At 49.0% G+C, this 16,298-nt stretch overlaps 1 protein-coding gene across 1 annotated transcript in view; it reads right to left on the bottom strand.

The window, feature by feature from the left end:
• Positions 1–878: 878 nt before the first annotated feature.
• LOC119393917 (protein artichoke) overlaps positions 879–16,298 on the bottom strand; it is an 80,949-nt gene continuing 65,529 nt past the window's right edge. The window contains exon 4 of the mRNA XM_037661109.2: positions 879–6,107. Coding sequence (XP_037517037.1) covers positions 2,580–6,107 — 3,528 coding nt within the window. The 3' untranslated portion in view covers positions 879–2,579. The remainder of the gene's footprint in view (positions 6,108–16,298) is intronic.

The raw sequence follows: 16,298 nt of genomic DNA, 5'->3' as shown, positions 1-16,298 counted from the left end.
TAGATCAATATATGCATATATTTCCAGCGAGCTGAACGCAGCTTTACTGCCACTTAAGGCTACTGTAGGGCTCTCAACTTGCCCCTCAGAATTTCCATAAACTCTAGCGATTAACTTTAACCTTCAGGACGATGACACCCTTTGCGATCCTGTTAAGCAATAATATATTTTCTAAATTGCTGGTCTCTATGTACATGAACACGATCCGGGAACCCGCATGCCTTTATTCAAACTGATCGTGGCTTTTGCTCCCTTGTTTTGCAGCACACTGCCATCCTTGTCTGACTCCACACGTGAAGAGTCATACAGTGGGTTTATTCTGAATGTCTATCCTGTGAGGGTCTATCCTGTGATATATGCAAGTCACTTTCAGAGAATGAGCTACCACTTTCAGGTAAAGCAATGGGCACGTCTACAAGGCTCTATATAGCCGCCTACAGCCAACAAAAAATCTTCAACATTATTTCACTGTGATAATTTCTACCTTATATACGTTGCTACTTTTCAATGAAATGTTTTGGATGAGAGTCAGAACTAGTCTTTGTCTTCTTGTCTATTGGCTGCGTTGAAAGTGTGGCTGTTTACTTTGCATTATATACCCCCCTAACTCGATCGCTCTTACAAACTACGACATTGTACGTCCTTGCGACGTAAAGAGCATGTCTTCAGCTTATCTGCACGTATGGTCATTTTGTTTCAAGGTTACCTATATCGTACTATACCGCAGTGAAACACTTAAGTCTAAAGCGATACTCTCTTAAAGACCAGTAACGGTAATTAAGACTTGCTTTTCGTGCAAGGCCTTGGATCTCCCTCGAAAGAACGAAATACAGAGAATACAAGCCATTTTTTTTTACAACTTTAATGAGTCCTATACAAACTAAGATAGTGGCACGCATCGACAAAGAATGCCAGCAACGATGACGCACAATCTGCAATCCAACTATGTTCAACAATGTCGTAACCAGCAAACCTTCCACTTACGACGGGCACAGCGGATTGTATATGGCTCTCTGCATAGCGCGTGTTCGCTGAACTCTCTCACAAACAACGAAACAATAAAGTGTTAATGGCAACATAAACCTGGAGAAGGCATCGTAAAACTCAAAGCGCACGAACACGCGAAAAAGTATTTGACACGTGAGCAAGGCTGATTTCACATTATTCACATATTTACAATGTCACAACAATGCTCCACTGTAGCGTACTGGAAGTTGACTTGAGCACGCACTGTCCTTATATTAGTAATCAGGCAGAACCCTCTAGGGCGCTCAGCAGGAGGTAGAATTAACTGTGACACCCACCAACGGCCAACAACGTTCCGGCTGTATATATAATGGTTCAAAGTATATGCGTTTTATTTTAACTTAGTTTCGCATTCTTTTCTTGTCCAACGTACTTAGTGAAGGTTGTCATTCATCGAACCAAAACATAATGCACATATCTGCTCTTATTTAAGGCGTGAACGGTCAGAAAAAGCCTACACAACAAGTACATGCAGGACAATCTCTGCCTTTCGCCCGACACTCACAGGTGAAGTCATGCAGGCATCTTGTGATCTGTGCAACAAAAAAATACAGTTGTGTCAAGCGTGAAAGACACTTGTTACGCCATGTCCTTTCTCGTATAGCTGTTAGACACAGAAATGTGAAATGTCATCAACAAACTATGAATTATTTGATGACGTACTTATAGTTACCTTTAGGGGCAGTCAAGCGACAGTACTCCTAATGACTCATTAAAAATGTTTTTCTTTTAATGATTGTATGAAGGGTTTCAGATGCTGGAAGAAAGAAATGCCCTGATGAGGACACGGTACGTGCGTTCAAATGCACAGATTCCTCGGTCACCCTATTTCTCGGATGCCCGTAGAACTTTGGGCATGTCGAGCGCTGACCTCCTGTAGTTTTCTATACAGCATCTATAGCAGCAGAAAGTACTACACTGTCCATCGTTCACTGAAGAACGAAAGAGAGTTAGCAGAATGCATTGAAGAATTGTTGTCAATCCACGTGAAACCGTAATCCGCGCTATAACGAATGAAGCGTGGATGCTAGCGTTTATTAATAACACACTACCTCACTGAGTGGCCATATTCTACAATAATGCATTTCACTTCCGTTTTTTTCATCCTTGGTCATTGGCTTTGATGCTGCCTCGCAGCCGTTGCCGCCAGGATTGGCCACTCAGCGCGATGGTTCGTAAAAAAATAAAGGAAATGAAAAGAATCTTTACAAAATAAGGCCACTGAGCCACATTTGTGGCAGCTTGTCAAGTGTATCGCATGTTACTGCAATAGGAAGCGCTCATATCTTGTCGAACACTTCCATCTCGTCAAATACAAGCGGTCCATGTAACGTACAGTCACGTCCAAGTAGTGTGAGTCTTGCACACGCGCACATCTCCAATGTTTCTTCAAATCGCAAGTTCTCCGCCGGTTTTACATATAGACACAAACACAGCAGGCACCTCCTTTGCAAAACGTACGCGGAATATGTATACTCGTGGCTTGGTTCTTATAGGCAGTCTCACAGCAAACACACACACAAACACAGCAGCGTCGACGTAACGGTGCGCCATCACCGGTGGTCTACGTCGCTCTCGTACGGGCCGAAGTAGGCCGTAGACCGCGACATGGTGTTGTACATGGAGGGCGGGCCCATCATCTTCGAGCCCGGATGGTACGCGAGGGGCACCGCGTACGGCGGGAAGCAGGTGCACGTGCTGGGTGGAGGCTTGAGGCACGTGCACTTCGCTGCGTGCCCATTAACGATGGGCATGGGTCCCGTCGTGGACGCGTAGTGGCCGTGCGGCCGCGAGCGCCTCAATCGCACGATGCAGATCACCATGATCAGAATGCACACGAAGGCGACCACGCCCGCCACGATGCCGATAATCATCGTGTCCACCTTGGTCAGCACGCTCTGACCACTCGCTTGGCGGGGCCGCGCGGTCGTGGGCGCTTCGAAGATGATCTCGGGCTCCTTTCGATGGGGAGGCGAGGTCTTGCGGACGATGTTGTTGCTCGGCGTGGTGGAGGTCCGCGTCGTCGGCACGCCTCCGGCTGTGGTTACCTTGTGGACTCGGCTGGACGTCGCCGACGTCTCTTCGTTCTCCTCGTCGTTGGCTTCATCGTCGCAGAAGAGGTCGTCCATCTGCAGGTTGACGATGAGGATTTTGTTCAAGTGATGAGGCTCGACGCACGCCAGATCGATGAGCGCCGCGTTGTTGCCCTGTTCGTCATCGTCCTCGCGCGTGCTCTTGTGGTCTTGGATCCAGCGCCACAGCGGAATCAAATTGCAGTCACACGTGATGGGGTTCTCTTGGATTCCTTCTATCTTCAACATGGCCTGCTTGCTAGACAGCGCAGTCAGCAGCTGAGGGTTGATACGTTTGATCTGATTGTAGTTGACGTTCACAATACGTTTCGTAGACAGCGGCAAAGGCAGGAAGATTGTGGTCGGCAGGTCGGAGAGGCTCGTGTCAGAGATGGTGACCCGCAACTCGCGGCCGCGTATACCGGCAAATGCGCTCGAGGAGAGCCCATTGATGGCTTTGCCAGTCACATACAAATGGCTCAAGCGAGGGCTATACACCTTCTGCAGCTGATCCTTGAACAAATTATCCTTAATTTCTATGCCGAGGCTCTCGAGGCCTTCGAAAGGTTCGAGGCACTTCCGAGTCTGCAGCGCCTGCAAGTTCCCGTATCCGTACAGATTTAGTTTGGTAAGCCTGGACAAAGGATGCAGAGCTTCGCACTCGATATGGTTTAATTTCGCAAGCCGCGAGAAGTCAAATTCGTCAAGGTTCTTCAGGTCTTGGAGATCTCCGTTTACCAAATATGATATGGGATTGTCGGAAAGGTCCAACTTCCTCAGCTTTCTCAGATTCGACCAAGCACCGGAAGTGGCGATGCTGAGGTTTGGTATTTCGTTGCCGGACAAATCTAGTACTTCTAGGAGGGTAGTTTTCTGAAAATTGTTGGGTGATAGCGATGATATTCTGTTTCCAGACAAGTTAAGAAGTCTCAAGAAGGGGCTTTCTATCAGCGGCAAGCTCCGTATGCCGGTGTTTGCCAGGTGCAGAAAACGCACGCTTTTGGGCTCGGCGAGCAATACGTGGTGAGCGTTTGTCGTAAGGGGATTGTTCGATACATCGAGCTCTTTGATATTTACGAGGACATCCGCATTTGAAGGGAAGTCTTCAATGTGGTTGTTGGAGAAGTTTGCCTTTTCTAAGAATGAATACTGTTTCCTCAAAGCTACAGTTGGGAAAGTGCTAAATTCGTTATGAGCCAGATTGATGCTTTCGAGCTTAAAGTCCCGTAGTCGACTAAATACATCGGGGGAAAGCGAGCTCATATGATTGTAGCTTAGATCGAGGTTCAGCTGGCTGATACCTTGAAACAGCCTCTCACCAAGATGTGAGATCTGGTTGTGCTGAAGCTCGAGGTAGCGTAGCTGAGTCGAATTCTGGAAGGCCCTATCACCTACGCTACTTATTTGGTTATGCTGAAGGTCCAAGTGCCTGAGCCTAGGCAGATCAGCGAAATCAGAATCTTCAAGTGTGTGAAGTTTGTTGTATCCGAGTTTGAGAACTTCCAAAGACCAGATGGAACGAATGATTTCGCTCGGGAAAAACGACAGTTTGTTGTGGCTAATGTCGAGCTTGCGAAGCCTAGGATGCATAGTAAACGAATCGGGATAAAGATAAGCTATTTGATTCTGGCTTAAGTTCAGGTCTTCTATGTACGTTTCTTTGGCGAAAAGCTCAGCTTTGAAAGAGTTCAAAACGTTGTTGTTAAGCTTAAGCTTCCTCAGTGAGGGAAGCTGATCGAAAGTGCTAGTTCGTATTCCGCTCAACCTGTTGTAACTCAGGTCCAACGTCTTTAGCCGGGTGAGGTTAAGGAAGGCCATGGTGTTCATGTCCTTGATGAAATTGCTCTTGAGCGTAAGTTCTTGGAGGTCGAGGAGTTTATTCAACGCGCCTATCTTCACGTCTGTCAAGCTGTTGTAAGCCAGATCGAGAAACTGCAGCTCACGGAGTGCCGCCAAGGGACCCGCAGGAAGGAAGCGAATCTGGTTGTTACTCAGGTCCAGTCTCTTGAGCTTCTTGAGGGCAGAAAATGCGTGTGCAGGTATAGAGGTCAACTTGTTCTTACCAAGGCTCAGTAGTTGCAAGTTTGGGAATTCGAGTTTCAGGGACTCCGAGACAATTCCGTTGTCACCGAGATCTAACGCCATCAGAGAGTTCTGCAGGCCGTCTAGACTTCCCGAGGAAATTGCACTCAACTTGTTGCCCCGAAGGTTCAGTGTCTCGAGGAACTGTAGGTCTTTAAAGGTCCCGTTGGGAATCTCTGTGATCAGGTTGTAGGCCAGCGACAGCTCTCGGATGCTGACGCCGGCGCTGAGTACGCCGGGCGACAGCACGGCGATCCTGTTGTAGTCCAAGTGGAGCTTCTGCAGTCGCGGCAGAGAACCGAGCAGTGCAGAGGGAAATACCAGGAGCTGGTTATCTTCCAAGTAGATGGCCTCGAGGCTAACCAGACCTCTGAACGTTGCCGCGTCCACCTTTCGAATCTGGTTGACGCCAAGCCTTAGGGCCCTGAGACTCTTCATTCCGTCGAAGCTGCCCGGTTCGATCTGCGATATTTCGTTGCGGCTCAGGTCGAGGTACTCGAGACCTTTTAATTCGGACGGCGCGGCTCCGTTGAACGAACGGATCTTGTTGGAACTCATCGTGAGCATCTTCAGAGCGGGCAAACGGCGCAGGGTCGTGGTGGGAATGTGGACCATGAAATTGTTGGACAGATCGAGCGTGGTCAAACGCTGCAGGCCATCGAAGGCACCGGTGGGAAGGTTCTTGATTCGGTTGGAGCCCAGGTAGAGGACTTGCACTCTGGGAATACTGGTAAAGGTGCCTTCTTCGATGCTGGATATTATGTTTTTTGTCAGGTTCAGCGTCTGCAGCGCTTCCAAAGGAGGGAAGGAGTCTTTGGTGAGCTCGGGTATCCGGTTCCCGTCGAGGCTGAGCCACGTGAGGGCGGGAAGGTCGACCAGGCTCGATGCCGGCACTTCTTCGAAGTCATTGTCGTTGATGTTCAGCACCTGCGAGACAAAAAGACGAGGAGAGAAACGTGAAGTCATTGATAGAAGCAAATTTTCGCCTTTGCGTAGCAAAACCTGTGTCAAGGCGCGTGTAAAATGTCCAGGAGTGAATTTGCGCCCGTAAATAGGTCACGCATCTCTCTCTGTGGGTAGTTCTCGAATACCTGGTGTGAAAACCACTAACGTCGGACAATGTGCAGCAATGTGACAAAGGAGCCTATCTATTTAAGCCACGCTATATCCAGTGTCCTTGTACACTTTGCGGTAACACAAATTAACACAAATACTACACTTAAACACCAGCAGAAAATCATATTGTTAAACACATCATCGCACAGAGTAACATTTAGTAATTTCCACATGAGTGCGTGCACATTGGCGTTTATACTAACGAAAATGTCATCTACTGTCGCAAACACACACACACACACACACACACACACATATATATATATATATATATATATATATATATATATATATGCGTGAAATCGTATTGTAACGTTGCAAATAGTAGGCAATAACCCAGATTATTTAGAATTTGTTGCAGGAATGACCAGCCAAGCACCTGAGCAAATATGCAACTCGTGATATAGCAGACCCGTAATATTATATATTATAGTGCAAATTAAAAAGCAAATGACTTGTCTAGCTCTGAACTCATTTATTGTTACAGCAGCGCAGGCTCTCGCAGTGGCTGTCGTAACTGATAATAAGGAACACACATAAGCTCAAATTGTTAACATTTATAGACATATAATTACGCCTGTGAGAAATTAGCTTCCTGCGTTATAATGCAGAGCGTGGCACATTAGCCTTAATTACAAGTAACGCTATGTGTGAGTTTGTTCTATATATGAGCGCGCATATAAGAACCCTCCCATTCTTCCATTAACCTCTCGCGTAATTAGAAACGAAGCCGCGGTATCGATTACCTGCAATCAAAGAAATTAACAAAGTGTTGCGGAATGCAAATCTAAGCTTAGCCAAAAAAGTGCAGGTTCAAGAGAACATTATCAAATACTCGAGGAACACAGCTATATAGTTTTGCCTAACGCGATTACGTTCAACCACAACATACGGAATCACGCTTTTGCAGGTAAACCAGTCTTTCTCGCCGAAACGTCCATGCGGAAGAAAGGCCGCGGTGATGGCAAAACATCGCAAGGCCACCGAGTGCTCGCTCACAAAAGTGGATTATGCAAAGCCGGCCTGATAAGAAACCGAGCTGCGTGCATGCAAGGCATACGCGTCCCTTGAAGCGATTTGCAACGAGGAGCTCGCGCGTCGGCTGGCGATTAAGTCGCGTTTATCGCGTCGAGGTCACTTGTAAGGAGATCACTGAAGGGATTATATGTTGCGGCGGTGAGCTTTAAAGGAGCAAGTCAATGCTGAAGAAAAACGTCCTGCCAGACAGCTCTAGGAAATAATACTCGACAGAAATCGCAGTAACCCGTGCATACTTGTGGTGCCCTTGCATGAGAGCATATTATTATAGCGAAGCTCTATTCGCTAGGTTCTGGCGAATGGCGTCCGCGGACAAAACGACGTGTAGAACAACAATATTAGGCGGCCCTCGCCCCCTCGCCACCCCCGATGACTCTTTCACAAGTGTCGCGATACTCGGCGGCGGCATTTCCCGCCAGTCGTTGTGCCCCATTTGTCTCGTGACGTAGACATCGCGTTATAGCGTTGTTATCAGCAGTTTCCATTTAGACACACTATGGGATGGATGCGTGGAAGAAGAGCGGAAATCGAAGGAGCGCCAATGCGCACACACACACACACACACACACAGATATATATATATATATATATATATATATATATATATATCTTATGAGACGACGCCCAGTTCGGTAATCGAAAGGTTATATTTCAATGTCCCAAAGCGGCGCAGCCCGCGTGACAAACGAAGATGATGATTACAATGGTTTCTGTACAGATGAAGATGAAGATGAAGATATAGTCAGCGCTCACACTATTTTCCCCCTTCGCGAAAGCGGGCAGCAGGTTAAGGGTAGGAACGCCGTATATATGGTTTCAGGCGAGAGACATGAGCGATCTCGGTGCTGCGGCGACGACGATCAGTAGCCGCGCTGGCTGGAGCGACGCGATAGTTCACGGCAGATGTCCTTTCCAGCACGGTGTATGGACCGAGATATCTATGAAGAAATTTTTCACAGAGCCCAGGGGTACGAACAGGTGTCCACAGGAGGACTTCGTCGCCTGGACGGAACGAAACAACTCGACGTTTCGCGTCAAAACGGACTTTCCTCTTGTCCTGACTGGTAGCAGTGTTGGCACGGGCAATTTCACGGCAGCGGGCGACGCGAGCAGCGAACTCTTCTGGAAGGGACGAAGATGGAACAGACGGCGTGGATAAAAATGTGGTGTCCAGAACAAAAGTCGGTTCACGGCCAAACACGAGGAAAAACGGGCTGTAATTCGTCGTGCGTTGTGTGGCAGTATTATATGCAAACGTGACGAAAGGGAGTACAGTGTCCCAGTTTTTGTGATCTGGCTGAACATACATGGATATCATGTCGGACAAAGTTCGGTGAAAACGCTCTGTAAGACCATTTGTTTGCGGATGATATGCTGATGTGGTCTTATGTACGGTGTTAGAGGCCTGGAGGACTTCAGCAAGAACATGGGAAAGAAATGTCTTGCCACGGTCACTAAGGAGAACACGAGGGGCACCGTGGCGCAAAATAATGGCGCGCAGGACAAAATCGGCTACTTCCGAGGTAGCACCAGAGGGAAGAGCTGCCGTCTCCGCGTAGCGAGTTAGGTGGTCCACGGCAGTAACAATCCAGCGGTGACCGGCTGGCGTAAGCGGGAGGGGTCCGTATAAGTCGATGCCCACGAAGTCAAAGGGAGCGGACGGGCACGGCAGAGGTTGTAAAGGGCCTGCGGGAAGAGATGTGGTACGTTTTCGGTGTTGGCATGACGCGCAGGAACCGACGGACTTCGCCACACTTGTTGAGAGGCCAGGCCAAAAGCACCGAGTTTTGATGCGCTCGTAAGTCTTGTGAAAACCCAAGTGGCCAGCTGTCGGGTCGTCGTGCAGGGCTTGTAAAACCTGGAGACGACCTCCACCACTTATGAGACGACGCCCAGTTCGGTAATCGAAAGGTTATATTTCAATGTCCCAAAGCGGCGCAGCCCGCGTGACAAACGAAGATGATGATTACAATGGTTTCTGTACAGATGAAGATGAAGATGAAGATATAGTCAGCGCTCACAATATATATATATCTTTTCGTCCACTTTTCTTTCTTCACATTTACCTTACATTTACTACTAATAACATCCCCTATACTTTCTTTGGCATTATTGTCTGTTAGTTCTCATTAATATTGTGTATAACAAAGAAAAACGAGCCCTTAAAATTTCCACTTTCCTTCATTCATAGCGAGGGTCTCGTTCTGGCAGACTTGGTGCTTTCAGGTAGTATGCGAGGGATTATTGGTCAGCTGCCAGCTCGTGATAAGTTCACGTACTACGTGACGCCAAATGACAGAAAAAGAGTGTTTCACACTCGCCGTCATGGCTACTGGCGGCGCTGACTGACACTCCACGTTTAAAATACACATATATACCCCATGCATAAAGTGGACGTGGGGATGGCCGCCGCGGTAGCTCAGTTGGTAGAGCATCGGACGCATAGCTCGGCACACTCACTCATGAGTGCACTCACTCACACTCACTCACACTCATTTGAACGTTGTGAGTGTGAGTATGAGTGAGTACTCATGAGTGTGAGTGGACGTGAGTGTGAGTATGAGTGAGTACTCATGAGTGTGAGTGGACGTGAGTGTGAACGTGAGTGAGCACTCATGAGTGTGAGTAGTCGTGAGTGTGAACGTGAGTGAGCACTCATGAGTGTGAGTGGACGTGAGTGTGAACGTGAGTGAGCACTCATGAGTGTGAGTAGTTGTGAGTATGAACGGGAGTGAGTGCTCATGAGTGTGAATGGACGTGAGTGTGAACGTGAGTGAGCACTCATGAGGGTGAGTAGGCGTGAGTGTGAACGTGAGTGAGTACTCATGAGTGCGAGTAGATGTGAATATGAACGTGAGTGAGGGCTCATGAGTGTGAGTGGACGTGAGTGTGAATGTGAGAGAGCACTCATGAGGGTGAGTAGGCGTGAGTGTGAACGTGAGTGAGTACTCATGAGTGTGAGTAGATGTGAGTATGAACGTGAGTGAGTGCTCATGAGTGTGAGTGGACGTGAGTGTGGAACGTGAGTGAGCACTCAGGAGGGTGAGTAGGCGTGAGTGTGAACGTGAGTGAGTACTCATGAGTGTGAGTAGATGTGAGTATGAACGTGAGTGAGTGCTCATGAGTGTGAGTGGACGTGAGTGAGTACTCATGAGTGTGAGTAGGAATGAGTATGAACGTGAGTGAGTGCTCATGAGTGTGAGTGGACGTAAGTGTGAACGTCAGTGAGCACTCATGAGGGTGAGTAGGCGTGAGTATGAACGTGTGTGAGTGCTCATGAGTGTGAGTAGTCGTGAGTTTGAACGTGAGTGAGCACTCATGAGGGTACTATTAGTGTGAGTAACTGAGTACACTATAAGAAAAAGAAGAGTCAAAAGAGGGTCACGGCCGCGTGACTCTCTTCGGGTGTCCATTTGATCCCTTTTGGAAGGTAGATGAGAGAAAGAGAGCATTTGGGCTGGAGTCACGGTACTCTCCTAAAGCGCGTTTCGATTGGCTTCCGCGATGAAGGCGCCGTCGTATGCGCCATACGTATCGCGCGTTTGCCGTTCGGCGCCGTTTTGTCGTGGTGGCTCGCCTCCCTCGCCGACGGAGCCAGCCGGGCTGGCGCCGCGCCTAGGCCTTCTCTCTCAGTCTGCTCGGTCTCTTGGAATGCGTTGTGCGTTGCGTCGGTTGCGCGGGTTGCGTCAGTTGCCTGTCGTGCAGTTTTGTGTTCGATCAAAAATGCGCATCTTCGGTGGCGTTGACGCCAGGCTCCGTGCTCGAAGTCACGCTAGGAGGGCGGAATATTCATGGAGCCGCGGACACGAACAACGTGCGCCCGTTAATGGTGAGTGTACTGCTTTCGTAGGTACTAATTATACAGCTTTAGCTGGACGTCTGCAGCAGCTCTGCGGAAGTTATCTGCCAGCCATTTCCAACAGCAGCCTGCGTCCGCGGGGCTGTTGCGGATGCCGTTATGCGCGTTGCTCTACAAGCTCCCATAAAATGAGCGACGCAAACAATTATCAAGGGTCATTTCTTGCTGATCGCACATTGTGTCTGCACTGGTGAATGTTCAAGATGTCGTTTGGAGATGCGCTTTAGTCTACTTCATAACAACATTTCTATCAACCTTGAGTGTGCAGCGTGCTTCCGCGCGTGGGAACGTGAAAAAAAAAAGCCCGTCCACAGAACGCTTAGACGCACTATATATTATGGTTTTTCTTGGCTTAAAGACGCTTGCTAGAGGTGCAGATATAGTAGGATGCTTCCAGCACGTACGAGTTAGTCACCTAAGTTGGACACACCTCGCCGGTAAGGTGAAAAAGCGAGAGACTTTCGACGGCGCCCGTTGTTGCGGTCGCCGTCGTGCACTTTTTTCCTTGGTTTCTGTTTGCTGTTTTCGTGGTTCGCCAACATCTGCGATGACGGTGTAACAGAATCAAGTGAGTTTACGTGATTGTGGGAGTTATGTGCGCCAATTCTTGCATATGACATGTCATCTCGACGTAGACAGCGTCCGCGCGCGCTGCGTGTCGTTCGGGTGCTCGTACTCGAATGTGTTTGCTGAGTATTTAAGGATGGGTTACGTTTGTAAAACATGCGGTCAGTAACCGCTCACGGCGTGCCCCTGACTGCCGGAGGATGTGCTTGGGTGTCGGAATATGCTGGCGCAAAGTCGTGCTTATTCTGAAACCAAATTTTGAAGTGATTTCTCAGAAAAGAATTGCTTTCATTCGTGCATAGCCAGTGCCGACGCGACGGCGAGCCCCGGCGCCGCGCCAGGCAGCGTACGCGAACTGCGTGAACCGCGCCGAACGGCAGGCAGCCACGCGACCACGAGATGTATATGATGCATACGGCGGCGTCTTCGACACGCTAGCCGATCGAAACGCGCTGCAAGAGTGACAACTGACTCTTGCAGAAAAGTTAAATATCATTTTCTGATTCTACCTTCCAAAAGGAGTCAAATGAATTACCGAAGAGAGTCGGTTGCCGTGACCCCCTTTTGACCTTTTTTTTTCTTGGAGTGTAGCACTGTTTCGACTATTAATTTTCCTGGGACCGGTGACGTGTGCAACACCACCACGAGCAACCTTTTTGCTAATACTAGAGAAAGTAAGAGTCCGCCGCGGTGGTGTAGCGGACGGTGCTCGGCTGCTGACCCGAAGGTCGCGGGTTCGACCCCGGCCGCGGCGGTCGCATTTCGATGGAGGCGTGGTGGTAGATGCCCGTGTACTGTGCGATGTCAGTGCACGTTAAAGAACACCAGCTGGTCAAAATTTCCGGAGCCCTCCACTGCGGCACGCCTCATAATCATATCGTGGTTTTGGCGCGTTAAACCCAGATATTATTATCAGAGAAAATAAGTGAGCGCTCAGCAACAGTAAATGATTTCGCCAACTAACATAGTGGTGTTCCAGTTTCTACAGTCTACTAATTCTACTTGATCACTGGAGTTGGTAATACTGACGCGTTGTCGTTTCTTTATTATTTTTTTGTAGTTTTGGAGAATTTACTTAATGCTTGCCTTCGTGATTTACCTTCAAATTGCTGTTTCGTAAATCAGTGTGGTTAAGGTATTGTTCATCATTCCACGTCCATATTTTCTTCTTGTTCTAAAGCATCGTGTGATTTGTCAGGAAAAATCCTATTTTTTTTTTATCCTGACTGTATCCATCTTGGCCTGTCTCTTGCCGGTTTACTTTACTTTTTTTCTCTTCAGATTGAGCGCAATTTTCGGCATCACTAATCACTACATTTTACTTTGGCTATAGCAAATATATTTCACGTTGATACTCCGCAAAGTGCGAAAACTAAAAGCCGGAAATGACATCACAGGACAACCTGTATCTGTGCCAGTTCGTAGTCCGTAGAGGTCGGGCTGCTCCGTAAGTTTACTTCTTTCATAATACTTTCTCACGCATCCCAGACTTCTCACATGTACTTAAAAGCAAAAATTGTAGAAAAAAAACGCGATCATTCTGTGCGTTACGGCCTCTGTCTTGACGTCGCGACAATATGATAAAGAAGTTTTGGCTACCTCAGCACGATGGCTTTGAAGGAACCGAGGGACCGTGAATATCCTAGAAACCAGGAAAAAGATTCACAGTGCCCCTGATGCATTCTCCTAAGACGGCTTGAATACCAAAGCCATCGGGTGCGACTATTTTACATTGCAATTTATATCGCACAAGCGCCGCTTTGCTTTTTCTTTTTCACACGAAGGCCGCAAAGGCGAAGGTAGCGCACAGTTCCGCGCTTTAGAGGTCACTAGATTTTTTGAGCCAGCCTTTCGTGCTTCGCGTGAGACATAAAAGGCTTTCGCCTTCATAAATTATGAGTTTGTGATGACCTTTTGACCCTTGCGCATAATGAGGTAGGTAGGTAATGAACTTTAAATTATTTAGAGTCCTAACGAGGAAGCACTGATCCGGGCTAGGCCTCCAGGAGCCGTCGTCCGGGGAACATCGTGCGACGTCCTCGGCGATAGCCCTGGCTCGCTGGACAGCCCAGATTTGGTCCACTAGATGTGGGCTGAGAAGGGCGACTCGCCACCGCTCAGCCAAGTCGTCATGGGGTACACACTCCCTCGTCCGGGTAGTGGCGGCGAATACCGCACTCGCACCTCCAAAGTGTGTGTGCCATGTCGGCTGTCTCGTGCCCGCACCACGGACAGCCGGGTGACGGGTGGAGCGACGGACACAGCCTGTTCAGATGCCGGGGATATTCGAATGTGTCAATTTGCAGACGTCTCAGGTCAGACGCCTGAGACCTCTCTAGCTGCTTGTGGGGTGGCGTTTTCCTGTAGTGGCTGAAGATCTCGTGGTACGTGACCATGATGTCCTTGCAGTCCTGTAAGGCTTCGGGGTCTGTTATCATCGTCGCAGAAGAATGTCCTCCAACCTTGGGTGCCTCGCCATCGACGATGTCTCGCACAGCGGTGGCCCTTTCGTCCGCGTCGCGGCGGGTTAGCAGTCTCGCGACGCGGTGGGCGCGCTTGTTGTGGTTCGACGGGAGGTCGGGTCTTTGTTCGTTGCCAAGCTCTCCCACATGCGCAGGGAACCACTTGAGAGATTTGGTGGTTATCCGCGACTCTGGCGTTCAGCATGTGCGCCGCCTCGACGGAGACCCATCCCTTGGTAAAGTTTCGCACCACCGTCTTGACGTCACTCACGACAAGTGTGTCCTCGTTGCCACTATGGAGTATTGGTAGGGCTATGGCCATTTCTTCTGCCGCCTCGGACGATGGCAGCCTCGCCGGTCCCGTGGCGGTGGTCGACACGAGCGCATAATGAGGAGATGATGTATTTCCCGTGATCTCGTGTGTGTGTGTGTGTGTGTGTGTGTGTGTGTGTGTGTGTGTGTGTGTGTGTGTGTGTGTGTGTGTGTGTGTGTGTGTGTGTGTGTGTGTGTGTGTGTGCGCGCGCGCGCGCGCTTACTGATTGGGCTTGTACATGGACGAAGGAAAAGGACTAGGAGGGAGCGTCACATGGCATTACAGGTCACTTTTCCCGCTTGATGAGGCATATATATAAGACTTTCGCCTTAATACGAATAACTTTATATGAAGTACACCGGTTCAATGTACTAGATACACATTTTTATGGCGTAACGCAGACGTCCATACTGACGAGGCATATAAGACTTTCGCCTTAATACGAATAATATTATATGAAGTACACCGATTCAATGCAGTAGATACACATTTTTATGACGTAACGCAGACGTCCATACTGCGGCGTCAACTCGCCAAGTCTCAAAAGCGGCATAATCCAAGGATTAACGCGGCCGCTGGTGTGGCGCACAGAAATCACAATGTGGCACAAGGCCGACCAGCGCTGTGGTGGTGTGCTTCTTCCTCGACGTCATGATTGTGCGCTGGATTTTCACTGTGTTCGCCGACAAAACAAACCTAAGCATTCAATGCTATATTGGTCGAGCAGCGTGCAAGCGCAATGCACTTTCAGGGGCGAGAGGGGGGGGGGAGAAAATTGTCCCTGACATAGCGGCGGAACATGTTTATGCATGGCCTGACATTTTGTACGAACTATTCCTACCCGCCCCCCGCTCTTACCTTCGTCATTGTGTCCTGACCCTTGCGGGAATAAATTTTCGTGACTGCGGCTCGTTAGCTGACGTGAGTTTTAAACCCCTGGCATAAGCAGTGAAGGTGGAGTTAGCAAATAAGCGCCCCATACATTTGCTGTTTGGTCAGTCCACGAAAATGAAAAGTTATACGCTAAAAGGTCGTTGTTCGCTCTTCGTTAATTCGGAAAATCGGATAATTCGGACGTGTTCTCTGGTCGCGGCAAGCTTATGCATTGTTTAATGGTATCAAACTCTTGTTAATTCGGTCATATTTGCCCGCAACCCGGTTAATTCGGACGATCCTCGGAGCGCACCAAGCAATCCGAGGTTCGACTCGGAGTTCGACTCACAGGAGGAAAAACGGCATTCGCGAACAACTCAAACGGCTGCGGTCCTTCATAAAGGCGTGGTCGCCGTCCACGATCTAGCCATAATCACGTTGTTGGCGACAAAGACTTCGACGGCTGCGGCCCACTTGCTTTGTCTTCGATTTTGCTCGGCGCACGCGAACTGCGTGGGTGATATATCTATGATCGCGTCCATAGCGCCAGCGGCGACTGCGGGTCAAAGCTGCGACAAGCAGTAGTTTCGTTTTCGCCGCGTCGCTTCAGAACTGTGTAGTAGCCATTCATTATTGTGCATTAGCGAGCCAGGTTTATTCAGCAGCGGATGCTGTGCCGAGCAGTTTCGTTTCGACTGTGGGCGCAGGCCGCGCACGCGCCTTCGGAACTGCGTGGTCGCTATGATCGTGTCTTAATTTAGCGACCGCACTTTCGTTCACAGCGGATGCGGCACTCAGTAGCCTCGTTTTGTCTTCGGGCAATGCACGCGCAATGTCACGCAACTCGAACATAGTGGAAGCTGTTGAAGGTGAAGAGATTCAGCCGCAGT

Source organism: Rhipicephalus sanguineus, chromosome 5 (assembly GCF_013339695.2).
Source record: "Rhipicephalus sanguineus isolate Rsan-2018 chromosome 5, BIME_Rsan_1.4, whole genome shotgun sequence".
Classification (NCBI taxonomy): Eukaryota; Metazoa; Arthropoda; class Arachnida; order Ixodida; family Ixodidae; genus Rhipicephalus; species Rhipicephalus sanguineus.
This window is presented reverse-complemented; position numbering and strand designations above follow the sequence as displayed.